At 38.8% G+C, this 27,035-nt stretch overlaps 1 protein-coding gene across 6 annotated transcripts in view; it reads right to left on the bottom strand.

The window, feature by feature from the left end:
• Positions 1 to 27,035, bottom strand: part of GLRA2 (glycine receptor alpha 2) — a 127,900-nt gene that overhangs the window by 83,758 nt on the left and 17,107 nt on the right. For 3 of the 6 annotated variants that reach the window (XM_032983893.2, XM_032983895.2, XM_032983897.2), the window contains exons 3-5: positions 21,763 to 21,830; positions 14,473 to 14,696; positions 684 to 766 (exon numbers count right to left, since the gene is read on the bottom strand). In XM_032983893.2, the coding sequence (XP_032839784.1) occupies positions 684 to 766; positions 14,473 to 14,696; positions 21,763 to 21,830 (375 nt within the window). Of the gene's footprint in view, positions 1 to 683; positions 767 to 14,472; positions 14,697 to 21,598; positions 21,667 to 21,762; positions 21,831 to 27,035 lie in introns of all 6 variants that reach the window. The other 3 variants (XM_032983894.2, XM_032983896.2, XM_032983898.2) reach the window with 2 other exon arrangements.

The raw sequence follows: 27,035 nt of genomic DNA, 5'->3' as shown, positions 1-27,035 counted from the left end.
CTCTGGGCACAAAGGCAAGTGGTACCCTGCAGCACATACCCTTTCTCCTGTCCCCATTAGAAACCCATGGTGGCCTGGTACCTAATGACTATCGGGAATGATCACTGGTGCATGCTGTTATCTGAGCCATCCCTGGTTTTGTCTGATTGTTATTTGGTACAGGTCAAAGCAGTGTCACAGTGTGTGCTGACAGCTACGCTGTATGGGTGGGTGTGTGCTGGTACCCAAGTCCATGACTTGGCCATGTTTAGCTCAACAGCATAAACATACTAATAGGACCTCTGCTCCATCAGGTACATTGCTTCCCTTTTTCAGAAGACCATAGGATGTCTCAATCAGACATAGCTAATCCCTGGCTCTGTGCTAATTGCTCTTATTTTCCTGGGATTTAATAATTTCTCCCGCACAGTATCGCTGTGGTTATCCCCAGAAGTGATGCAGCCCTGATGGGTGAGGTAATGTGCCCCAGGAGAAGGAAAGGAGGGGCAGCAGGAACAGCACAGAGACAAGGGACCCACACAGTATAGTGATGGACAGTTAAAGCACTGCTCCTCCATGATTTACCCTTACAAAATAGTAATACTGAGTTTCACCACATAAATATAACAATGTAGATACTATCTAACCACCAAATGTTATGGTAAAACCTTGTTCTTTGGTAGATAAAGCAATTGCACACTCACAGCTCTCTAGCTGCATTGTACATGTCTGTACATCCATAGGAAAATTCTTCAAGTCCATGGGACAGGATAAGGTTAAAGTAAGCCTAAAAATGAAGGGGGGGGGGGGGGGGGGGGGGAAGAGAAAAAAAAAAGCTATTGTTAGAAATATACATGTTTTATCTAAAGCCCCATATTTAGAGTATAAAGGATCAAGACCAAATCTTAACACCTCAGAGGTTGGGCTCACTCTCCCCTCTGAGCTTTTAAGGACATAAGAGCTGTGAAGACAGAGCGTGTAAGCAAACCCAGTGCTTGCTGGCTGCGTTGGCTGAGCAGAACAGACAGAGAAGACAATATCAGGATAGCAAGAAATGCTCTTCACTAATGTGCCAGTGAATGTTTTATGTATAATACTGAACCCAAATAATGTAAAAGCTGAAATGACTGATCATGGCACACACATTTTCAAGCTTTGTTTTGGAAAAGCAAAGGAAGGAAACAACAGCCACATGTTTTTTTCAACAGAGAGTGCTTTTGTTGTGTATAAGACCCATTTCCAACCCTTCGTTCTTACTACTTAGCCATTAAAAGAAAGGAAAAAACATCATACAGTAAAAGCTAAAATCACATAGCATTAAAAGATAAAGAGTGCAGATAGAAGAAAGTACCCCTAAAGGAACATTATCATACAAACTAAATTTCTCTTTTAATTTTTAAGTTATTGTCCCAGATAAAGCATAGTTTTACTTGGATGGGAATATTCTTAATGTTTCTTTCTTCTTTTTTTTATTTTCTAGTTCATTTTTCTTTTTCGCATTTGATTGAAATCTGTTTCAAGACTTCACCTCTGCTTTATTTTTTTGTGTGTGTGAGAAGAAGCCATTTTTAATAAACCGAGATACCAGGATAACATAATTACACACAACTAACTGCTTTGAAAAACAGAAGAATTGTTAATATTTTGATTTAAATCATATAAAAAGAGTACATTTTTATTTCAGATTACCTCCAGCACAAAAAACTCTTTGACACAAAGAACGCAAATAAATAAAAAATCTCTGTGGCCATTTACTATCAAGGATGAGAACTAGATTGTGTGATTTTAAGGTTCACTGAAACATTAACACAGCACAATGAGAATAATCTTTTAATTATGTCAGTGAAAGCACAGGCCAGTTGCTAACCTTGAAAGTATGTTGTCCTACAGACAAATACAATCTCTATGGAGAAATACTTCACTAAGCTCCATATCCTGTAGTGATTTTGTGCTGCTGACCACATACGGCTGATTCAAGCTCTCTCAGTCTATCTCTTCACTATGTGAATTTTTGGGGATGGACTGACTGACCCTTCTAGCCCTACTGTCCTGCCATCAAATCACTATGACAAGAAGATGATGTTTAGGTAACTGAGATCAAAAAGGTCTCAGCCTGATCAGAACTCACATTCAACATCACTGCTTTTTCCTACTCGTGGGCTACCCGGAGAAAGTCACAATATTTTCCTCTTGACACAGCCTTCAGTGTGCAAGATGATAATATCAGGAAATAAAAGATCAGTTTTCTGTGACAGTTAAGTGCACTGAGATGAAGAAAAGACCCCAGTAGTCTTCTCTTCACCTCCATAGTAAATAAACTCCCATTTAACCTTTGAGAATAAAGAGCACAAGCATTTAGAAAAAAAAATAAATCATCATATAGAGAAAAAAGTATGACTAATAGACATATAAATGTCACTGAAAATCTGCCCTTTACTCATTTAAATATTTTAAGTGACCTGCAAATGTTAACTAGTCTCATTCTTACTAGGTAATTTCCTGCATTAATGATTGAGCTAATTAAATTGTTAATCCCCAGTATTATCAAAACACTGTTTCTGTCTTTTATTCTGAAATGTTGCTATACCAAACTCTCTCCCTTCTTTTCAGTCATCTTCAAAATACAGTTTAGGTGTTTTAAGTTCATTGCAAACATGCCTTTACGCAAATGCAGCCTTTCTAAATATATACTTTGTATTCATTGAAGTAGGCATGGCCCATCCACCCCTCAGATTTTACTGACTGTCAGATGTGGACTACACACTGACTTTGTTTCCTTTCCCCTTCATCCCTTTCTACTCCACAAAAACCTCAATGAATTTGGGTATTTGACTACACATATGGGCAGGGGAGGTCTCTTGTTAGTCTAATATCAAACTCATGAGAAAAAAAATACATCCAGTTGCAGCTTTCAAGCCTCACAAGGTAAAATTGATCCATATCCACTGATACTAAGTAGATATATATATTTTTTTTATTGCTGGAACTGAGCTGAGAAAATGTTCTTTATGTAGGTTCACACAAAGGTTGACATCTCTTCTTTCTCTTCTTAACCAGTGGTGACTTTCAAGAAGACTAAATTATTCTATGGTCAGCCTGAATAATGGACAATAATTTCTATTCACTGTATTGATATGGCTATCTTGAGAGATCATGCCCTTGTAGCTTTACTTCTACTTGTTCATCTCAGCAGAGTAGCCATTCATAGTTAACATCTTTGCCTCTGTAAATCCTTTCACTAGGAGTAATGCAAGTGTTGAACCCAACGCTTATTGCCTGGTATCATCCACAAATCCATTGATTTTCAACTAGATTACTACATGCTAAGTGTTCAGCTGCTGGAGTCTGACTTAGCTCCACTGAAGTCCATGGTGGTGGGTCAATTTATAGCAGTTGACTCTTTTTCAGTAAAAATATGATCCTGCAAGTGTTTCCAAATCCAGGTGCCATGTCACTACTTGTATATTTACATTAATAAGGAAACAGCATCAGAAATCAAAAGTGTTAGGCAGATATAGCTACACACATTGCCTATAACAACAGTGTCATTGACAGAAAATGTTTCAGAAAAAGTAATGTCTCACACTTGGCAAATTCAAGAAGGGCCCCCAGAGATTTGGTGCAAAATACAAGTTTAACTGGCAATTACATTGATGAGTATTTTAATCTTTAATAAAACAGAATAAACTGCTATAGCTCAATTATTTTATTTTTCAGGCACCCCGCCACCAAGACATTTTTGATGCATAAACAACAGATTTGGTGGCGTAGCATCATAAAACACTGATAGGACGTGTTCTATGAACAATCTGTAAAGCTGGAAAGAGAAGCTGACCAAGGACTTGATTTTGTCTTCAGTTACCTGAGCACCCTTTACTCCCTGTTAGGCAAGCTCAAGTCACACAGCTTGCTCAGGGAGAGCTCTGGGGCTGGGCACGTTATATGTTCCAGCTGAGCAGACAAGGGTCATGACAGAGCAGGAGACAGTCACGTCTCCAACACCCCAGCACTTCAGGCACAATGCCATGGCCAATGAGATGCCCCAGAGGAGAGGCAAAGTTGCTCTTCTCTTTCCCTTCCCGCTCCCTCACCCATCCCACAGTCAAGGAAGAATCAAGCCTTGGAATAGCACAAATAGAGTACAAACAGAACAAAATGCAGAATCAGAGCCAGAAAACAAAGAATGAACAACTAGCCAACACTGTGACAAAAGTAATTAAAAACCAAATCAATAATATTACTGAGTATGATGGTTTAGCTGGGATAGAGTTAATTTTCTTCATAGTAGCTGGTATGGGACTGTGCTGAAAACAGTGTTGACAGTGCTGAGCTGTTTCAGCTGAGCAGTGCTTACACAAAGCCAAGGCCTTTTCTGCTCCTCACCCCACTCCACCAGCGAGGAGTTTGGGGATGCACAAGGAGTTGGGAGGGGACACAGCTGGGACAACTGACCCCAGCTGACCCAAGGGACATCCCACACCATGTGGTGTCATGCTCAGCATATAAAGCTGGGGGAAGAAGAAGGAAGGGGAGGATGTTCCAAGTGATGGCATTTGTCTTCCCAAGTCACTGTTAGGCGTGATGGAGCCCGGCTCTCCTGGGGATGGCTGAGCCTCTGCCTGCCATGGGGAGTGGGGAATGAACTCCCTGTTTTGTTTTGCTTGAGTGCTCAGCTTTTGCTTTACTTATTAAGCTGTCTTTATCTCAACCCCCAAGTTTTCTCAGTTTTACCTTTGTGATTCTCTCCCCCAGCCCATAACGGGAGGGAGGGAGTGAGCTGCTGTGTGGAGCTTAGCTGCCGGCTGGGGTTAAACCACGACACTGAGCAACACTCTGGCAGAGGCAGGGCTGTAATCCAAGTATTCCAGGGCAGAATTTCCTGTCTTATTAAACTTTGGACCCTCTTCCTGAGGATTCCCTCATACACTAGGTAAGTCCTTCTGAGCATCATCTGCTGATAATTTAAATGTCTTCAAAGTGCAGCAGGCAGTGCCAGGATTTCCTCATTCAGCATTTCATTCAAACCCTGCTCTTTCATCTGCTGGTTTCACCAAAATGTCCAGAGAAATCACTCAGACTTGGGCTGTGGACTTGTCTCTCTTCCAACCCCAGCTCAACATCTCATTTCTGGTCACCCCAGAAACCCCCTTACAGCATCATAGAGGCCTGTATTTCCCATTTCTGCAGGCAGGAAGGAAAACATCCTGCAGGCTGTGACCTCCTTTATCACAGAAGCCAGAATAAGGCATCCCATGGGAAAAAATAAATAGCCTGACAATATGTTATTAATCAGAAACCCTCATGCTGGTTATCTTTAACACCTGAACATGTTGTTTTCCAACATCAGTGTTTTCTCCAGGTAGGAGAGGACATGCCCTCAGACAGGCCAGCAGCAGAACTCAGCGCAGGCACTATCACTGCCGTAAATGCAGCTGCTGTAGCTGACCATAGTCCTCCAAGGAAAAGCCAGCAGAGGCGGGTGTATATATGGTGTATATATGTATATATATATATATACATATATATATATATATATACACAGCTGAAGGAGCTGAGAGGTTTTTATGTGTAGTGCAATCAAGTCCTGAGCTCAAGTGGTGGGGCTGAGACATGATGCTTCCTATTCATCCTTCGCCCATTCCTGCCCTTGCCCTGCCCTTTCTCTGGCCCTGGACATACTTTCCAAACTTCATCCTATGTCTGCCCATCTACTCTACATCTCTCCTACAGACACCTATATGACCCAAAGTCCAGCCTCTTTGCAGCCAGGTCTGCCCTCATACTCTTTCCCTCTCCCTTTCCTGTTGCCCAGTTCCTGTCAAATCCCACCCCCACCTCTCTTTGGGGTACTAAACCTTGAGGGCAGTCCACTCTTTGACACCTAATCCCCAAAGCAGCACCATCAATGGAAGGTAAGATCGCAGTGGAGGGTAAGGTCCTTTAATATAAAAAAAAAAAAATCAATGTTAAATGTTTGTAAACAGATTAATCTCAAATTTGTCTCTAATCTCATTCTTTCTCTTAGGGGTTTTGAATGTCAATGCTCATCACTATCGTACCACTTCTCTGATAATCTCACAACACTACAAAAACACTTCAGAATACTACACATACAGACTGCTTGTGAATGGTCTGCAACATAAAACTGAAGTAAAGAACTGCTAGTATTGTATTAAACCCTTAGGGAACTGGGTTTACACATTACATAATCCAAGAATTTTTTTTTTATATGTATTTAAGTGAATATCTAATTTTAACTGGGATTTGACATGTTGCCTTATTTGCATCAACTATTAAACTGTATTCTAACCCGCTGCTTCTTTACAAGCAGCTATCACTCCTTAGCCTGATGTGTTGCAATTCACCCAAAACTTCCCTTGATCTAAGAGATAACTCCAGCCCCAGAGGAGGACGCTGATCTCATGAGGGAGAGGCCCCGTGGATCACAATATGAGGTATCTGATGACAGGAGAATATAATTTTCATTAATTATCCTGCAAGAGTGGCAGTTTGTGAGTGGGATAGAGAGCAACAGCCTCTTCTTAGACTTTTTTCTAATGACAAATAACTAGGGTCAGTCTTATTAAGTATACAAATACTGTTGGGAATTTAAATAGCCCTGGAGATAAGGGTACAAGTCCCTCCTGTCTCCAAAAAAAAGCATGATTATCTCCTCACAAGCATGAAAAGCAACAAATGCCTCACCACGAGTGGGCATGGTATCAAAAATAGCATTTTGTTTCTATTCTTATCCCTTCATTCTTTCACGCTACACCCATCTGCACCTCAGCTGCTGGGAGAGAAGACTTCACAATCTATGATTTTACGCTGCAAATAACAGAACATGTTATACATGCATGGTCACTGCTAAGATTGGCTATGTGCCACGTTAATGAAAAGTCTAATACCTGTGCAAAGCCTACAGTGTTGGGTTTAGTGAGACAAGTGGTATTTTTTTTTTCAGTATTGTTAATTGTAAAGATGTTATCATAAATTGTAAGATTTCTGGCATTTATTTTTAAAGCAGCAAGCTGACAATAAAGGTAAAAACATTTTTAGCAGTACAGTTTTCTTTGGAAGATTAAATTCCTGATCCTTATAGCTGCTGAAATAACATTAAAATATTACCTAAGCACAAGCAGACAAAGTTCCCCATTAAACTGGCAGGGGAGATGGAGTTGCACAGCAACCATGACAGCATTGCATGACACAGGAGCAAATGCCAGTCAGGCTAGTGGCACTGAAACAGGGAGGAGAATCTAAAATCCCCTTATATTCCTCCTCTCTTGGGTGATCTGTGCCTGAAAGAAGGGCACACACACTGTTCATTTATCAGAAGGCCAAAAAAATAATTCCTAGTGACATTCTTCTTTTAAAGGGCTTTTCATTTTGTAGTCTATCTCATTATTTTTTCAGACACCTGAGTCATCATTTTGAATGTCAATTCTGGTAATTTTCACAGTCTACAGGCTTTGTCCTGTTAAATGAAACAGTCAAACTGTCTGCTTTTTCCCGTATTTTTGAGGAGTCCTGGAATTTCTCTCTAATATTTGTCGTGTTCTGCAGCTTCATTTCTGTCAGATGGGAATGGGCTGAAGTCAAGCTTAGAGGAGATGTGGAGCCTCCTCTGCTATGGCAAAATGTGAGATCTAGGTTGGAGTTTCACACACTGCTGTTTATGAGCATGTTCTCGCTCCCTCCAGTGCTTTGCTCTGCATCATGTACTGCTTAACAACACAGGAGCTGGCAGGGAGCGGGGTGGTGGATTTCTCATTACAGGCATCCCAATTCTCATTGTAATGCAATCATTGTCAGTAGATACACAATGCCAGCACATGAGCTGCCAGCAAATGATTTTCCAATTACTGCTCAAGCAAATCTATGAAATTAAATTCAAGTATGATTTCATATAACAGTTAAATTCTGTAACCACCTGGTTCCATTCCATGAAGAACAGTATGTCATCTCTCCTTTCTCCTCTGTTATTTTCCATCTTAATTTTCCTGCAGTGTGTGTTTAGTATGGTGCTGCTTTCCTTCTGGCATGATGACATCACTGTTCTAAGTCATATATTGCAAAGCAATTGGCAGAAGACCTTTGTCCCAGCATCTTCCAGGAAAGCATGCTTTTTTGTACCATTTAGAAAGGGTTCCTGCACTGACATCATTTTACACCTAACCTTTAACTGCTCCGGTGCAAGTTCAATGGTTAAATGGAGTGATTGGTCACTAGCAATCAAGGAGGCATTGCTGTTACCCGTAAGGAGAGCAAGTACACAGACATGTGTCTTGGCTATACAACTATCCCATTGGCATAGACATCCAGAAGTAACCACCTGCCAATATTTTTTGATCCTGTCAGACAAGAACACCTTTATGCGTAGAAGTTGGTCTCCGGCAGCATTTCCCACCTTTTTAGTTAGAACAAAGTCTTCCTTTTTATTTGAGAGGCAGGAATTTAGGGCTATAGAAGTGACATCTTGGGCCATCAAATATGGTAATCAACTATTACACACAGTCACATCATCTAATCCCTTTCAGAAATGGTCAGGGTTCATTTAATGATATCTAGTGTGTGTGTCTCCCCCTTCCCCTCCCCCCCCACTTTTTCTGTTGAAATATTCTTCTATGAATTCAAGGTGTATATGTCTGGAAACTTTATAACTTCCACTTTAAGCTTGCTTATGATCAGTTCAGAGCCATTTGTTCTCCTCGCAGCATTGTACTTCAGTTTAAGCAGCTCTTCTGTTGTGTTTGTATTTACCACACTTCCAGTGCTCCTGTGTATCAGCTGGAGACATGCATGTTATTAGAGGAAGAAGTAAGGCAGTACATGTTCAGATATAATGTCTGTATCCCTACTTTGTTTTAAATGCCTTATGAAGTTAAAAAGCAACTCATTTTGTGTCATTAAAATGTAAATTATTCTTTCATTAGGTAAGATGATCAATGGGGTTTTGACAATAGCTGTGCTAGTTACATAACAATGTACGCGCATTAGGCTGTATTATTTATTTAGTAGGGTTTATTATTTGTTATTCAAAACAAGTACTTTAGATACAATAGAAAAAACAAAAAAAAAAAAAAAAACACCAGCCAAAATGTGGGAAGTCACCATGTCCCAGTAACATTGTGCGCTTTAATAAAATTTAGTGATTCTAGCACTATTTATATAATGTCTATAAGGCTTCTGCCTACAATATATAATAGCTGTCAAACCCAAAACTTCTTTAAATATGTGCTCTATTTCAGTTAACATTTCTGCATTGATTATTCTTCAATGTTTTGGTTTGTTTTAAATGTGAAAAATTGAGGTATATGAAGACATTTTATGCTTTTGAAAAGTCAGAACAGTGAGCATGGGAGACTGTGTGATTCTGCCAGCTGGAGAACTAAATAATTTTCTATGAAAATGTTCCTGTGCTGATTGAGATTAATTTCCAAGAGAAAATCCCCACCTTGTCAATATCAGTATTATTCTTATACGAGTTGAGGCAATAAACATGATTGTGTCAAGTCGGAGAGCGCGGTTCTTACATAGTCAACAGCCATGTCAATCATGATAACAGCCTCTCTGCTCCGCCTTCTGCTAATCTGTCACATGGAAATACAATGCTGCTAGTAAAGTCCAAATCCTCTTAAATCCCAACATTAGATTGTAAAATAAAATTGAAATCATCAAATTAAAGTGCAGGGTGCACACAGAGCTGTAGAACATAACATTTCCTACCACTCTGTCAGGCTAGACTGTCTCATGCCATGGGTGATTTACATGCAATGATTTTAGCAGGTATAAATGGAGCTTCAATACCATGTAGCTAATTAGGTCAGTACACCAAAACTGTTTTAGAAAACCCACACCCGAGTTCACTGTAACATGGCAACATATTCAGTAGTAGCCATGCACAAAATCTAAGATCTTAGCTTGTTTAAAAACAAAATATTTCAGGATAGTGGACATTTTGCCCTATGAATAGTCTACTGCAGAGACACTAGCAGTGTTACCTATATATTTCCGTAATCAGCTTTGTATTTCTTTCCCATAGGGCAAAGAACACGAGTACAGAGGAGACTATGAAACACAGAAGTTTCACTCACAAAAGCTGAATTATAAAAGTGCTATAGATTGCTTCTGATGATTTACATGAAGGACATCATATCATAACTCCCAATATAACCCAAAACAGGGTGGGGGGAAGGGAAGGAAGTGGCAGGGCAGAGGGGAGTTGACTCAGTGTTCTGTCACACAACACTATGGCCACACTAGGAAGAGTCGATTTTGGAAACTTCTGAGTAAGATAGCTGGTGCAAGAGACAGCATTGCAAATAAACATGCTATTTTCACAGATACTTCTCTTTGGTTGCATAAGCAGGCAAGGGCTTTTGGATGTGCCAACTCATCCTCTCAGCTACTTGTTGCCGAATGGAGGGTCTACTAATCACCCCCAGCTGCATAAATAGAAAGCAATCTAATACCTTGCATTTTCTCTGCTGTTTTGTGGTGCCCTAACAGCGCAATACTGATCTCTGGTAGACACTCTGCCTTTGTCCATAACATTTAACAATTAAATCTAGGTCACAAGTTGAAAACAGGAAGAAATAATTTTCTAGATAACTGTAACATTTCCTGTACTGTGAAGATAAACAAAACCAGAAAAACAGATATTTGAGGAAATTCTTCCTAGGTATTTCATTGCTCTTTGAACAGAATAGCAAAAATGGGGGAGAAATGTAATTTGTGAATTTGCACAAATCTCCTACCTAGAATTGCAAATGGCTCTCTTGCCAAATTATGCAACGCCTTCTTTGCGTATTTTAAAAATATGAAGTGATCTGCTTTGTAATTCTTTCTGGCTAAATGCACTGGCACTACGTTTCAGAACACAGCTCTACAATGTTATCAGACAATAGGGAGTGTTTTCTGGAGCAGCAGGTAAAAAAAAAGAAGTTATAGCCCCTTTACCTTCCTGACCAATATATTATAGGTTCAATGACATGGATCAATATTACAGTTGAGTTATATCACCTTCTGCATCAAGCTAATACAGCTGAGATGCACTGAAATTATTAAAAGGAGAAGGCGGCAATTAATTCAGGAAAAAATCCCCAAACCTTAAATAAAACCATTCCACTTTCTATCTCTTTGCTAAAATAAGCTTTTTGGCAGATGCTAATATTCTGAGCTGGCTGTCAGCCTGAAATGAGTTTGTGAGAATCAGGTAGTACAAATGGGTGGCTTGGAGAGAACATGAAGCTTCCTGTGAGGTTATTTAACATTTTCCTGGTGTCCCAGGTGTCCACAGTGGGCCAGGGAAGATACAATCCTTGACCCTGGAACATAAAATCAGTGAAGCAATGTATACAACTCAAAATTCAGGTGTCATACAGAATATGAGTGCCAGGAACAGGATTCTCAGTATTATCACAGAGTGCTGACACACCTTCCATGTGCATAACCCCCTACAAAATCCAGTCCATGCAGAGATCATTCAAGGGTTGGGAGGGGATGAGTCACAGGCATCTAGGGGATGACATTATGTAGGTTCTGATTTTAACTCTCATTGTTTTTTCAGCATAGAAAATACACACGGCTTAAGTTAATTTTATTGAATGCTGCTATAACAAACCCCTCTTGTTGACTGCTCTCTGCAGAGGGCTTTCAAATAAAAGTTACAGCTATTTAACTGTTTTGCAGCTCAAAGAGTGCAACTGAGACTGATCTTGACTGAAGTGTAGTTGTTTGATGGATAGAACATTGCTGTAACCACTGACTTCTCAAAATACATGCACTTCTAAGAGTTGTTGTTACATGTCTAGTGGCAATAGCATATATTTTCAGTATTGAGTAGTGCTGGATTCCCTCCACAAGGTTTTGTTCTCCCTGCAGTACCCAAAGGTTTAAACCAGTTGTCCATCTATATGGCATATATAGCATGCTAGCTGAGATCAAAACAAATACCAAGGTAGTCATTTGAGCATGCATCAAATATCTAAAAATAGGTTTAGACTCCTAAACTTATATGATTCATAGGTGGGTATATCAACAACTCTGGCTCTATTTTCTATAACAACTGCCAGAGAATTAAATATAGATCTAGGAGTCTGCAAGCATGAGCATCATAACTAATTATTATAAGGTAAACTCTGATGGGAATCTATGTCATGCCTATCATCACCAGTAAATGCAGGATGACTTATCCCTCACTGAGAGGATGACGAAGAGCCTCGTGCTTACCACAGGGTGAGAAAATTCCCAGAGCCAAGCACAGAGGCCAGGCACTCACTGACCCTTCCGTGACTGATCTGAGCACCCATATCCTACACCAAGTGTCTTGTTTTAGTAAAATATGGACTGTGAGATCTAGTTCCAGGTGACCTTCCAAATACTTTTCAGAAAGGGCAGGACTGGCCTCTGAGAGCATTTAACAGCATAAGCCAGTTGTGCCTCCTGTGTAGCATATTTCCATGTTTTCAGCGCAGTATATCGGGGAAAGAAATACCAATGTCGTATAATACACACACCTTGCTTCTTACCCACTAAGTACCGGGAGCAGTTCTAAACCCATTTTTTGCAGAGAGTGGTTTATATTTATGTAAAATTAATTTAACCTTGATTTTATTAAATTTGGAAATATGACAAAACAGTCTACACCACTACTTCTCAGACGTGCTTGTGAAGTGCTTTAAACATTTACAACACATTAACTGCTAAATGTTAAATATAATGATGTCAAGCAAAGCGCTATTGGTACAGTAGTGAAAATGGAAACATAAGAGCATTCTCAATGTACTGAAAACAATCACTAAAATATTCTTGTTTGTTTCCACATAGCACAACTAAAAGTGACTGGCAACACACAGATGCATCTAGCCCAATATGTAGAGAATAAAGTCAAGTTTTTCAAATTATTTCTGACTTCAAGTTTCCATAGTCTGGAAAGTTTTCTTCACTGTAAAATACTAACAATTTATACGCCATGTTAGAGGTGCCAGGTAAGCCTCTGTTACTGCTGTGTAATACAAATGAGGAACAATGAGTTTTGCTTAGTACTCTGTTGGAATACTGCTTACTCTGCTTCAGAATAATTTGCATTTAGGTATGGATATTTTACAGATGTGATATGACAGCTCAAAATATTACTTTTCCCACATGGACAAATGTCAGAAAAATTATCCATCTGCATTCAGAACAGCACCCAACTGCACTGTTGCCTCCAATAAGATGGTGTCTGATGTCATTTCAACAAACAGATGCATTCATTTCTTTCCCAGGGTGAAACAATAAATATTTGTAAGTGGCAGCATATTTATCACTCTGATAGTGCTTGTTTTATCTTTGTATCCTGTTACACTTCTCAAACTGTTCAGGTATGCGAATTTGAAAACTTGCTCAATAAACATTTAATTTTTACCCTGCTTAATCCATCTAAATATTACTGGGGTCTTATCAAGGAGTTTCCACAACAGTTGAGTAAATGGAGGAAGTGCCACATTATTATTTATTTATTTAGCATCCTAAAGAACACAACTGTCCTGAACTTGTATCAATAATAATTCCTTAATGAAAATGCAAACTGAATGCCCAGTCAGAAACAACTGCTTTCTAAACTAATCTGCCTTAGAGATGAGTAAATTCACTAAATAACATGTTAAACAAATACTATCATGTTTACTTCCCACAATGCAAAAAAGGCAAAAGCTGAGAAGCATTCTCAGGAACAAATAAAACATAGTAATTACTTTTTTTTAAACAGTTGTATGAGCAATAATGCAGTATTTTCCATCTTTGACTATAATAACCAATTAAAGATGCACAGTAAGCTGAATGTCAAATAAATACAGCAGATTATCTGCTGTTGTTTATGTCTGTCCAATACAATTCTGATTCTCTGCATACGTCTCGTTTCATCAGCTCATATCAAATCATGTTTTGTCAGTCTTTATTAATTCATCCTAAATCCAGTCACATGACACACACATCAATGCACTCAGTATTAAAAAATGCTTTCCGTAATTCCAGTTATTTTTACACGTGAATCTGATTACCCAATGACTTGCATGTCAAGTTTATTGCATTTCAAGCATGTTTTACTTAAGATGTTGAGCAGTCATTTAAAATACCCCTTTACTTTTAAACTGCAGCCCACAAACTACTGAGGAGTTTATTTCCTCTCTATGTAAGAGCAATGATTTGAGCTAATGGGAATTATTGAGGCATACCATTAAAGTTCTAGACAGTCTCAGGTTTCCAACAAGACTAAGAAGTGCTGCTGTGCCACTTACAGACTATTTTGCGAAAAGTAAAAGCTTATCAAAGGAACCCAGGCAAATTTTCCTTCTATGCTGCTGTAAGTCTCATTTCAATCATACACATGGGACAATAAAAAATCAAATATATACATTATATTCTATAAACACAGTTACATCCAAAAAAACCAGGGAGTGAGGGGAAATAAGGGGTTGAAGAGAAAATAAATAAAGTTAACTGGTTTACCTGATACTGTACAACACTTTTCCAGTTTTAGAAATCCTCAGCAACTTGTTGTCTGTCGTAACATCATGGAAGTTTGCTCCCTTCTCATTGGCAAAGAATAAATCTGGCTTCCAAATAGAGTCCAACATAGAGGGATCTAAATCCAGGGAATCATCAGGATATTCACTGTAAGCCAGACGTGAGTCGTTCCACTGCTGTCTCAAAAAAATGTTCACTCTGTAGTCCTACAGAAATGCCATGTAAAAAGGTTACTAAGTCACTTACCAAAACTGGAAGTCCACTTTAGCTTTCTTTATTCTCTTAGACTTATTACATACCAGCATTACAGCAAACATTTATGTTATCCTTTGAACAGAATAGTTGTCATTAGAAAATAAAGCTGTCTAAATGCTGTATTGAAACAAACACACACATCTGGTACATTTTCCAAATCAAAATTACTTCAGCGATGAAAAAAGTATTAACTACAACCTCCAATATGAAATATAACCTTCTTTCAAATGCTATGGATTAACTCAGAGGTACTTAGAAAGTCAAAAAAAGCATTTCAGCTAGATATATACAATTTCAACAAATCTATAAAAATACTAATTTAACTAAATTGCTTCCAATATGTAAATCAATTATTTCTAATGTACTCATGAATAGTTGCTAATTCCAGTGAAGCCAGATTTGTATAGAAGAAATTAAATCAGCACTTCTTATTTACTGTTTGTATCCCTTTTTCATCTACCGTATGCTTTTCTCTGTATGTTCCTTCATTCACTCCTCCCTCTCTGCATCCCATTAAAATTGTTCTAATTGCATTCTTCTGCTCAGTGGTCTGCTAGTCACAACGAGAAAAGGCAGCAATTACTTAGAAGTTCATTTAGGACCAACATTGATGCTGTGTCAAGAACTGGCTATTAAAGGAGAGTGTGAAAACAGGTTTTAGGTCCTAAACTCTCTGGAGCGAATGGAAGGATGTTAATGCTTATTCTCCTTACCCTGAATTTCCAAAGCCAGCAAATAAAAGCTTCATTTCCCCCAGCTTTAGCTGCTGTTATGGCATATTTACCTGAAGTTACTACATTTAACTTGCTTGTGAACACTCTCTTAGAAATACATCTACTCTTCCTCTAAAAGGAAAATAATAATATTTTTATCGATTATATTATCTGAAGGAATATGTTATCAAATAATTCTGCCAACTGTGCAAACCCCTCACATTTAGGATTTGCTCAATGATAGCTGCAGTACATTAAAACGGCAGCACTGTGCTTTTGACTTGGAAAGTGTATGAGGTTTAAATAAACCATTGAACTGCATAGTCTGAAGAATTTATCACCCTTGAAATGTAAATATTCTCACTCTGATTAGAGCTGCAGAAAGCAGTTTGCCCAATATGTAGACTTTGTGAACAAGCCCCTCCAAGCTTCAGCATTTCTCACCAGTGGGTTGGTGACAAGGTGTGCTGCTGCCCTGACAGAATATTTCTGACATCCAAACTGATGCAGTTTTTTAACCCAATGGGACAATGCTTTATAATCTCACTGGGAACATGATTTTTCTTGCTTTATTTCTCATTTTCATTTTGCTATCAGATAGATGTGAGTCAAAACAGGAATGTCTGTTAATCAGAGCAAGACAGACCTGAGTGAGGTCTCAAGAAGAGCACATTTATTAAAGATACTTACAAAAGCCTGTGTCTGTTTTTCACGAGTCACTGTATGATGGAGTTGTTTCATACAGTTGAAGATCAAATAGCTACTTGAAGTTCTGAGCTTATAAAATGTTTTCACATCTTGTGAGGATACAGTAACCCTAAGCATATTTTCCCTTGTTTCTTGGTCATAGAAACTGAGAGTGACTCATAAGTTTGTATGGGACAATTTTGGTTATAAATCCAGGAAAGCACTTATTTTGCAGAAAAGAAGGCAGGAGCCATCATCAGCAACTGCTAAAAGAAAAAAAAATTGCTACAACTAGTTGTGCAACTGCTTTTAATTTTTCTCTGAAATAAGATATATAATGAAGTCAATGGAAAGAGAGGGATTTTTCCGCCTATGACATAGAAATCATAAATAAGTCAAATCAGTAAATTGTTTAGAAATATCTAAAAAAAAAATTACTTTCATGTACTTTGGTAGTTGGTGATTTAGACAACAAAAAACAGTCTGAAAAATCCTAATTCATAGAAGAGCTTGCATATGATGATATATATTATACCAAAATCATAAATAATGTCAATAGGATTACACTACTTTTTTCAATATGTACCTTCATAAATATATTAGAGCTAACACACCAATGCAGTTAGAAATGCTTCCTTTCTGCAAGCTTTCTTGTTAGAAGCAAAACAGTACTGAAACTTTTGTTTATGTCTGATAGGTTTTGCGCATATACATATGTATAGATATTTTACTAAGAAATAAAATGGTTTTGTGCACATCACAAAACCATCATTACTCTCTTCTCCTATGCTTGAGGTATAAGCAGTTGAGAGGGATGTGTGTTTACACAGTAAGACTTAATCATGTGCAGAATTTTGAATGTACTTTTCCTGTGCTAACATTGTAACTATCTTCTGAAGAAAAATTCTCCTGAGAACGGTATTACAACATGGATCTCAGGCACACTACAGTGTGTATTTTGCAAGTTCCTGAGGGTAGAAGTGGGTGGACTGTAGTAATGCACTCCTACACGACCACAAGCACACCTGCTCCACAAATTCCTTCTGACAGCACCACTGCTCTGAATGAGGAGTGTGGACCTGCAGATTCAATCTCAGCTGCAACACCAATGTCAGTGATAGCTCAAGGCAACTGAGATACACAGTTTCCCTCTGTTCTCAGGTCATAAGATCAGGGTAATACTAACATACTAAAGGACTATTCATTTGATTAGTTTTCGTAGATTTGTCTGAAGACTTAGGGAATCAATCCACAGATATACTTAGTTTGTGTTATAGGAATCTAGGTAGAAATGATCTCTTAGAAAATCCATGGCCACCAGATTCACTGCCCAGAGCTTCAGCAAAACTCTTGGTCCCTTTGGTCCTGGGCACTGCTGTGGCAGCGGGGTGCAGGGAGCCTTGCTCCCTCTTCAGTGCTACTTTCTTTCCCTGAACTGACCCTCATCTTAGATCTTAACCTTCCTCCCAACTTCCCCTCCAACAGCATTGATCACGCAGGTGTTGAGTAAGATGCCTGAGGCAAATGCAGACTTCAGCTGGCCTTTCATGCATGAGAGGGGCTTGCCGAAGAGACTACTCTCTAAATCCTCAATATGAATGCTAACTGAGAAGTAGTGGTTTAACAACCTATTTCAGGGCCATGTGACAGAAAAGCACTTGGTTACTTATGTACCTAAGCATGCAGGGTGTCCCCAGTGGCTTCAGTGGTAGTCTCTTATGCAGTTAAAACTATACATGTGAATTTTTCAGGAGCTAACAAGCTCATTTGTAATTATGCTTTTTCTAGTGGGAAGATAATATCATAGAGTCAGCCACAGCCAAGCTTTTAAAACAAAAGAATGGCACATTTTTCTCATAACTTAAGTACTCAAAACACAACTGGAGTTTGATGCATTTACCCCAACAGAGAACCTGATGCATAGTGTCAGTCATTGATTATAGGGCATAACGACAATAATAATGTCCTCACAGTTAGTCATTTCTGTAATTAACAATTAGCTCATCAATGTACAAACTGCTCTTAGCTTCTCCTACAGCTGATAGCCAAAAATTCTGGTCATTAGCAACACTGAACATCTGAATTCTTTGGGACTCTGCCCAGCCTGATGTAGATTACTCATCTGTGATACTCAACTGCAGTCATGCTGTACGGTGAATTTTCTGCTGAACACTGCATGTGTGAATGCTTCCAAAAATAGACACAGAGCTTACTGGCATAACTGCTTTATTCAGTGAAGTTACTCAGGAATGTCTTCTTCTCCTTCTTCGCAAGTTAGGGCTTAAATGAAAGACAAGTGAATCAATGAAGAAAATTTCCAACAATTCCATCTTGACTGTGGCCTTTTTTTTTTTACTATTATTTTTTTGGTATAATATATATCATTCTAATATGAAAGAAAACCATTTATTTTGGAGAAAAAAAGATCAATTGTGATACTGTCCCATACATGCATTATAGTGCAGAAAGACTAATACACGCACATTTTGTTTCCCTAGATCTTTGGGAACAAAGCTCATGAAGACTCTATGGAATTCATCTATTTGGAAAGAACCAGCACAAGATCCTATTTCATTTCTGAATGAAAAGTTTTAACTTTTAGAAGAATAGGCTGAACATAGGAGTTGTGATGGCCTTTCACACAGGGATGAATTTCATCCTGGTCTCTGTCCTAGTCAGAAAACAGAAGCTACTACTGCTAATGTTATCGAGAACTGGCTTACTGAATTTAGTAGGTCTGGGTCTGTAATTGTGTTTACCATATTCATTTCTCCTACTGAAAGCTCCTCTAAACAGGTTTTCATCTCTCAAGTTTCCAACGAGCTGCTGCAGATCATCCAAGACATATTCTGATAATGTCCCTTCAGTACATATACAGGGTTTCACCAAGCATTCCTTTCCTCTGAGACAGGAGTGTCTCTATTGAATTTACAAACCAAGGTTTTGAATGAATCGTTTAGTTTTATGTTAGAACCATCAAGAGCATTTTATAGGGGAAAATTAATCTTAAGACTCAAACAAAACTCATTATTTATCACAAGGGTTGCCAACATTTTTACCACATGATTACATCTATTTCAGAAAGGCAAAGTAGATGGAAAGTAATTGATGTCTGCCTCTCAGAGCATGTTTTAAAACATCCTAAAACTAGTCACACTAGTCATTAAAGAAGTGACAGCATTAAGAAAATCAATATCAAACCATTGAACGTCATCTAAGAGAAATCTTTTCACACTTTAGGCAGATATTATGAACAAAGCAAAATAAGAAAGCCAATAGTCTTTGTTTTCATCTACTTGAACGTTTGGCTGTTTTCAGCAGAATGTGTTAATGAACATTGGAAAGGTGCACATTAACATATTTGATAGAAGGTAAAAATGCAATGAGGGGTTTTAATCAAAGCAATGAAGGAGTCTAATTAATGCAATCAGCATTAGTTCGTGCAAATATTTTCATTGAATGCCATCTTGTAAAGCCAGTGACGTGCAGGATTTTTGCTACTTAATGCTATGCTGATGCCTCTACACACTAGGATCAACAGACATGGCTGCATAAAAAAAGCTACATTCATAGCTATCTTCTCAGAATCCTTTAAGCATAGGAAAACAGATGAAATTTTCAAAAAATCTGGAAATTAAGTCTGTTGATAATTATGTTACATGAAGATATGTTATTTTCCTGCCATTTTTAACTTGATTTTAGTTTTAATGTGTTTTTAAATTATTACAGGAACATACTCTAAAGCACTAACTTATCTGTTTATTTTATACCTCTGTATGTTATAGCTTATCATTTATAGGAGAGTCTTTCCCACATTATTTAAGAAAGCAACCTGCCCCACTGATAACTTGCCCTTTACCTTAAGAAAACATTTAATAACAGGGTGGAGTTTTTTAAATAAAATATTTAGAAGCTAAAGATGTGTGTTCCTACATTCCTTAGGTACCACTTTCTAAAATGATGGCATGCATTACAATAGAATTTAAATGAAGTGTTTGAATATTAAATAAAATAATTAAGTCGGGGCTAAAATGGTAGGGTAGTATCTATCCCATTTTATTAAAAAAATAGTTCTTTGGTATACCTTAAGTCATTTTGTTGATAGCAAGTTCATTTTTAGTTACCAAGAACTTAGTCCTACAGGATACTAAGCTTCTTTATTGCCTCTGGCTTCAGCAGATATAGAAAGACCTGGACACTGTGTAGGAAACCCTAGAAAATAGTTGTGAAACTACATTGCAATTGCTTCAAAAGTGTCCATAGACGTCTATAGTGTCCTGAGGTAATGAGAATAACTCTTGCAAACTTTCAATGAATGTGAGAGCACCCATTTTTATTTTATTCTGTGACAGCAGTAACTTGGAGTTCAAAGTCAAGCTGGGATTTGTCACTAGACCCTTTCTGGAATGGGTTTAACCCACTTCTTTTATATGAGCACCTGATAATTATTATGGGTTTATCACATTATTGTAAGAAAGCCTTCAAAAATCTCCCTCTGGAACTAATTCCAGTAGTCAAGTGTATGTATGCTTGAATAAATAACTGATCATTTTTTTTCATGGTTTGAAAAAGTTTTAAAAAACTGAGCATCTTTTTAAATGGACTCAGAAAAAATGTTTTTAATTTGTCTTAGCAAATATTGAAAGAAAAAGGAAAATTCACTTCTAGATTAAAAAAGAAAAAAGTTGGACTAAACTTTTAATTTCCATTTTTTTAGCTTGACTTCGTTCATTCTAAAATTTGGTAATTTTTAAAAAGAAAAATCTCATCTAGAAAAATTAAACTATTTATTTTCATATATATCAAAGTTAAAACTCTGACTTTTTCATTTTGGCCTTGTTTATTTGACTGATAGTGTTCTCTGAATTCAGTAAAAATACACATTTAAGTCAGCTGGGATCCCATAATTTCCTAGTACCAAATTAACCCTCAAAATACCCAAGTGTTCTTATAGCTATATGTTTTAGTCATTTGACTCAAGTTATGCATTCACTTCAGTTACTGCAATTCACAGAGATTTAGATAAATTAAACGAGACTGTTCTGGTAGCTCTGTCAGAACAGTCTGCAGCAGCAGAAAATTCAGCATGTGGTGTAAGACCCACTCAAAATATGGACTACTTGGCAAGGAGCCCCACAGCTGAGCTCCAGCCACTCCTCTGCCTCTTCAGTGCCAATAAAACTTGAGAAAGCTGGTTTGCACACACCTGTATTTGCTGCCATCACAGTCACTACAGACTGTGGTGCTGTCACTGCATATGTACGTTTAGACTTGGTAGTTAAGTTTAGTAATATATATATCTCTTTATATAGTTATTTTATATTTATTTCAATTCAGCTGGTAGGTTTTTAGTAGATTAATAACTTAGTAAATGTCCTCATGTCCTGAGCATCTCTAGTCTACATCACATCCCAGTCCTTCACAAGATGGCTTCAATGACCAGTCCCACTCACCATTGTAGTTTCTGCTATTGAACCAAAGCTGTTGATAAATATGTTGCAGGTAACATTTACAGGAGGACCTGCAAGTTGAACAATAAATAGAAAAATTGACAGGTTGTGTTCATGACATATATTAAGTATTGTTGTTCTCTTGCCAATGGCATCATAGCACTTACCATTGTGGTTTCTGTGACTGATCCAAAACTGTTGATAAAAATATTGCAAGTAACGTTTACTGGAGGACCTGTGGAATGCAATAAAAATGTTGCAATATACATTGAAACAAAAGTACAGATCCCTCAGCCTCCGTACAATCTGGTACAGATGTGGCTGAAAACAAGTAGAAAGTGAGTTTTCCCAAACAGATCACGTAAATATAGATCAAAAGAAAAACATTATCAACACTAATTTAATTAACCTAATTTCACTGGAGTGAGAGCATGAGTATAAGAGCTTTTTCTTTATCCATGGTACCAGTGCAGAATATGCTTTAGCACTGCAACCACGCCTCTCTCCCTCCCTTCTCAGGCTTAAAATTAAAAGATTATCTTTCCACATCTATTCCACTCTGTATGCAAAGGCTTGATGCTGAAATTCCCAGCAAGGGCCACTTTTCACATTGACTCCAGCCCACTGAAAATAGACTTAGACAAGCAGCTCCTTGTGCACCTAGTCTGGAGATGTGTGCCTTGCCATAAACAAATATTTTAGCAATATCTGTTCTGGCTTGACACAGCTTTTGTTAAACAGCGATTTGTAATCTCTTCCCTCCCACTTCCTTTCCTGATATTCAGCAGTCACTGACATGTAGCAGAATGAATGGGGACTTAGTATTTAATTAGTTGTCTATTAGCCTCCTATTTTTTTCAGGCATGATTAAATAAACAGGAGTTCTCAACTGAATCAAAAAGGATTAATATTAAATGCCTGAATTTCAGTGGCACAGAAGTTGATACAAGCATTAAGTATCAAGTACTTCCTTCTCTCTTTTCTCATTATTATTTTTAATCACATAATTTTCCTTATATTAAAAAAAAAATATGTCAGTGCACAGAATATAAACACCTACATTTGGTTTCATATTTAGATCCAAAATTACTTTACAAAGATGAAAACATTATTACTTTATTTTTTGAAATGTGGAAAGATAAAGTAATGTGCCCAGTGACACTCAGTATACTATCAGCTTCCTGAGTGCCAGACAACACACATTTGATGAAACAAACATGTTGTTTGGGGGAAATAAAACCACAACAGTAGTATTAGTTGAGGCTGTTAAATTCTAACAAAGCATGTTGTTCAACTCAGTTTTTGCAACAATTGTTTTTAAAAAACCTTTTATTTTTAACATTGTAAATGTGTTTTCACTTTCAACACCAAGCTAAAACAAGCTAAATAGTCTGCTATTCTCCCTTCATAGTATCATTTTTCTCCTTTTTACTTGATGATATTTCTACTAGCTGGGCAACTTGACCAACATATTTTTCTACATCTAAAAGACACAATCACTGAATCTTTGGAGTTGGAGGGAATCTCTGGAGATCACCCAGTCCCCCTAGTCCATCTAGTCCCAGATCAGGATCAGCTAGAGCAGGTTTCTCAGGACCATGCCCCACCAGGTTTTTAATATCTTCAGGGATGGAGACTCCATAGCTTCTCTGGGAAACCTGTGCCAGTGCTCAGTCATCCTCACAGTAAAAGGTTTTTCTTATGTTTAAGTGGAATGTCCTGAGTTTCAGTTTGTGCCTATTGCCTCTTGTCCTGTAACTGGGCACCACTGACAAGAATGTGGATCCATCTTCTTTAATTTCCCCTCATCAGTTATTTAAGTACATGGATAAGATCCCCCTGAACCTTCTCTTCTCCAGGCTGAGCAGCCTCAGCAATCCCAGCCTCTTCTTGTATAACAGATCCTCCAGTACTTTAACCAATTTCATGACCCTTTGCTGGGCCCATACCAGTAAGTCCATGTCTCTCTTGTACTGGGGAGCCCAGAGCTGGACCCAGCACTCCAGATGTGTCCCACTAGTGTGAAGCAGAGTGAAGGATCCCCTCCCTCAACCTGCTGGCAATGCTCTGCATAATGCAGCCCAGGAGGTTATTGGCCTTTGCTGCAAGGAAACACTGCTAGTTCATGTTCAACTTGGTGCCCACCAGGACCCCCATGGTCTTTTCTTCAAAGCTGCATTCCAGCTGGTCATCTCCCAGGTTGTTCCTCCCCAGGTGCAGGACTCCATTTCCCTTTGTTTAACATTGTGAAGCTCCTGTTGGCCCATTTCTGCAGCCTATCCAGGTCCCTCTTAATGGCAGCACAACCCTCTAGGTCATCAACCATTCCTCCCAATCTTGTATCTCCTGTAAGCTTATTGAGAAAATTAATTCTATCCCAGACAAAACCAGCACAAGGGTACGCTCTGTCCCATCATTCAGGTAATTAATGAAGATGTTAAACAGCACTGGCCCAGTATCAACCCCTGCAGTACACTAGTAGTGACTGGCCTCCAGCTGGACTTCATGCTGCTGATCACTACCCTCTGAGCATGACAATTCATCCGGTTTCCCATGTACCTAACTGTCCATTTAGCTAGTCTGTTCCAATAGTTTGTCTATGAGGAGGCTGTGAGATACAGTGCCAAAAGCCTTGCTATAGTTGAGATAAACAGCATCCACTGCTCTCCCCTCATCCATGAAGCCATTCAAGCCATTGTAGAAGGCTATTGTGTGGTCAGGAATTATTTCCCCTTCATAAATCCATGCTGACTAACCCCAGACATCTTCCTGTCCTTCATATCTGGAAAAGGTTTCAAGGAAGGTTTGCTCCAGACTTTGAGGTAGAGCTGGCCAGCCTGTAGTTCCTGGATACTCCTCTTGTTCTTCTTGAAGGCATGACATTTTTTGTCCTGTAATGAGGAAACTTCTCCAGTCATCATGATCTTTCAAAGATAATTAAGAGTGGCTTCACAATGCCATCAGCCAGATCCGTCAGCACTTTGGGTGTTTCCTATGTGGTCCCATGGACTTGTCTGTGTCCAGTTTTCCTAAATGCTCCGTAGCCTGATTCTTCTCCACTGAGTTTCCTTGATCTGGACTTTCCCACAGGTCTCAGGGACATAGGATTCCTGAAAACCAGTCTTATCAGTAAAGACTGAGGTGCAGGAAGCATTGAGTGCCTCGGCACTTTCCCATGTTCTTTGTCACCTTTTCTTTAATCTCATGGTGTTGCCTTGCAAAAGCTGCCATAGTGAGCACCACAGCTTTCAATCCCTGAATGCCAGCAGAACCTACTAAGCATACTTACCTATGTTATGAAAACATTCTTACCTATGTTAGGAAATACACTAACACACCGCAGACTACAGTTCAGATGTACACTAAGTAGGTACATGCTAGAACACTGTATATTAAAACAAAACAAATATCTCCCTCTATTTCTCTATTCAGTTGTATAACATCTTTTACTTGCCTTCTGCTGGTAGATGTGGAATAGGATAAGAACTCAGTAAACTCAGTAAAAAAATAGGGAAGGTCAGGTTCATGAACACCCGAGGAACCTGAATATACATAAGTCTATGGGACCTGACAAGATGCATCCCAGAGTCCTGAGGTAATTGACTGATGCATTTGCCAAGCCTCTCTCCACGGTACTTGAAAAGTCACGGCAGTCAGGTGAAGCCTCTGGTGACTGGGAAAAGGGAAATGTCACACCCATTTTTTAGACGGGTAAAAAAGGAGTACCCTGGGAACTACCAACCAGTCAGCCTCACCTCCATGACTGGGAGGATCATGGAACAGATCCTCCTAGAAGCAATGCTTCTACTTTGTAATGGAATTCTTTTTTCCCTCTAGTTTACCTTTTGTCACCATCATTGTAACAAGGTAACAGTCCAGGTGCTTTTCAAGCACATTCAAGATAATCAGTGTGATTTTTCAGTCATAAGGATAATATCTGTTTCTTGAAACAACTCAGGGAAAAAATCAAACAAACAAACAAATGAAAAAAAAAAAAAAAAAAAAAAACGGGTAGCTAGTGCTCAAATCCACCAGAAAGTATGTGTCTAGTTTTCTGACAAAGAGTTAAAATATCACTTCTGTTCCCTGCAGCTCTCATCCCGCTGCTTCCCCAGAGGGTTGGCTGCTCCCGCCAGTTTACAGGACTCTCCAATACACCTCCTTCTTGAAAAGCCCTGACGCTATACGGTGTCATACACCTCCTGTGATTTCAGGGCACTTAGCACTTACAGAAAGTCCTCAGCACTCATTCGCTCACCTCACCCACAAGAAACCTGAATATACCAAATATTGCCCTGAATTTGCTGTGGCATATTGCCTCATAGCTCCTGTACCAAATGTGGCTGTGATCTTTCTGCTCCTGGCTAGAGAGTGAATCCTTTCCTTGTCTGCTGCCAGAGGTGGTGAATCCACCCAACGTGTGGGGGAGTCCCCACATTCAGTGATGAGTGCTGAAAGATGTACACTGAGCCCAGTCCAGCTGCTAACTGCAGCTTTTGCTGAATATTCTTCAGTATTGATAACACATGGCCCCAAAGCTTCCTTCATTTGGTAGGTTCTTGAGCAGATTTACTTGTATTCTTGCCCTGGAGATCATCCTAACTGCAACTAATCATATCTGTATTCTCACGTCCATCCCAACCCTACCTTTTGGAGTCCAGTTTCCAGGCTGCACCTGGCAGCCTTTTTCTCCCCACATTAATTTCAGCCTTATAGCTAAAATGTCCTTAGTGAGAATATTATAATCATACAAGAGATATAAAATGATACCTGTGCACTAGCCAATTTTGTCTGATATGTGTATTTATTAAGGAATTTTGTAAGGCAAATTAAAATACAGTACACACACACACACACACACAGGGGGAACTGTGAGCAAAGAAGAGATGTGGAAGCAAAAATGAGAGATAATTAGGCAGGAACACCTCATGGCATGACAGTGAAAATATTGGCAAGATTACAGATCTGTGAAGAATCTAGTGTCTTTCTCTATTTGTAGTATTTTTTGGTCTACCTTTTGACTTTCGCCCATGTGCCAATGGAAAGTTTTTCCCCACCACCTCTGATGGTTCTTTTGTTCCATGTACAGGGGAGAAATGTGAGCTGAACTGCCCTTCTGCCCTTGCCAGAGAGAGCAGAATAAGCATCAGAACTGTTTGAAAAGGCTAAAATCGATCCCGCCTGAGGGAGGGGATAGAGCAGGGATCCAGGAACAGGACCAAGGGGCAAGGTGTGGAGGTAATGATCCCAACAGGGACTGAGCATCCCTTCATCTATGGAGCAGGGATTTCAGGTCCAAGCTCAAACAAGGAAAGTGAGCAAAATGTGGGTGAGGGCAGGATAAAGACCCACATGCTGACCTGAGCAATGGTAATACAGATCCCAGGACAGCAGCGGAGGGTAGTGGAGCTTCTTGGAGATGGTTTATTAATTGCCAGAT

This window comes from Tyto alba, unplaced genomic scaffold (assembly GCF_018691265.1).
Source record: "Tyto alba isolate M040663 unplaced genomic scaffold, T.alba_DEE_v4.0 Super-Scaffold_14, whole genome shotgun sequence".
NCBI classification, from domain to species: Eukaryota; Metazoa; Chordata; class Aves; order Strigiformes; family Tytonidae; genus Tyto; species Tyto alba.
Note: the sequence above shows the minus strand (reverse complement) of the source record. Positions and strands in the feature narration are given on the sequence as shown.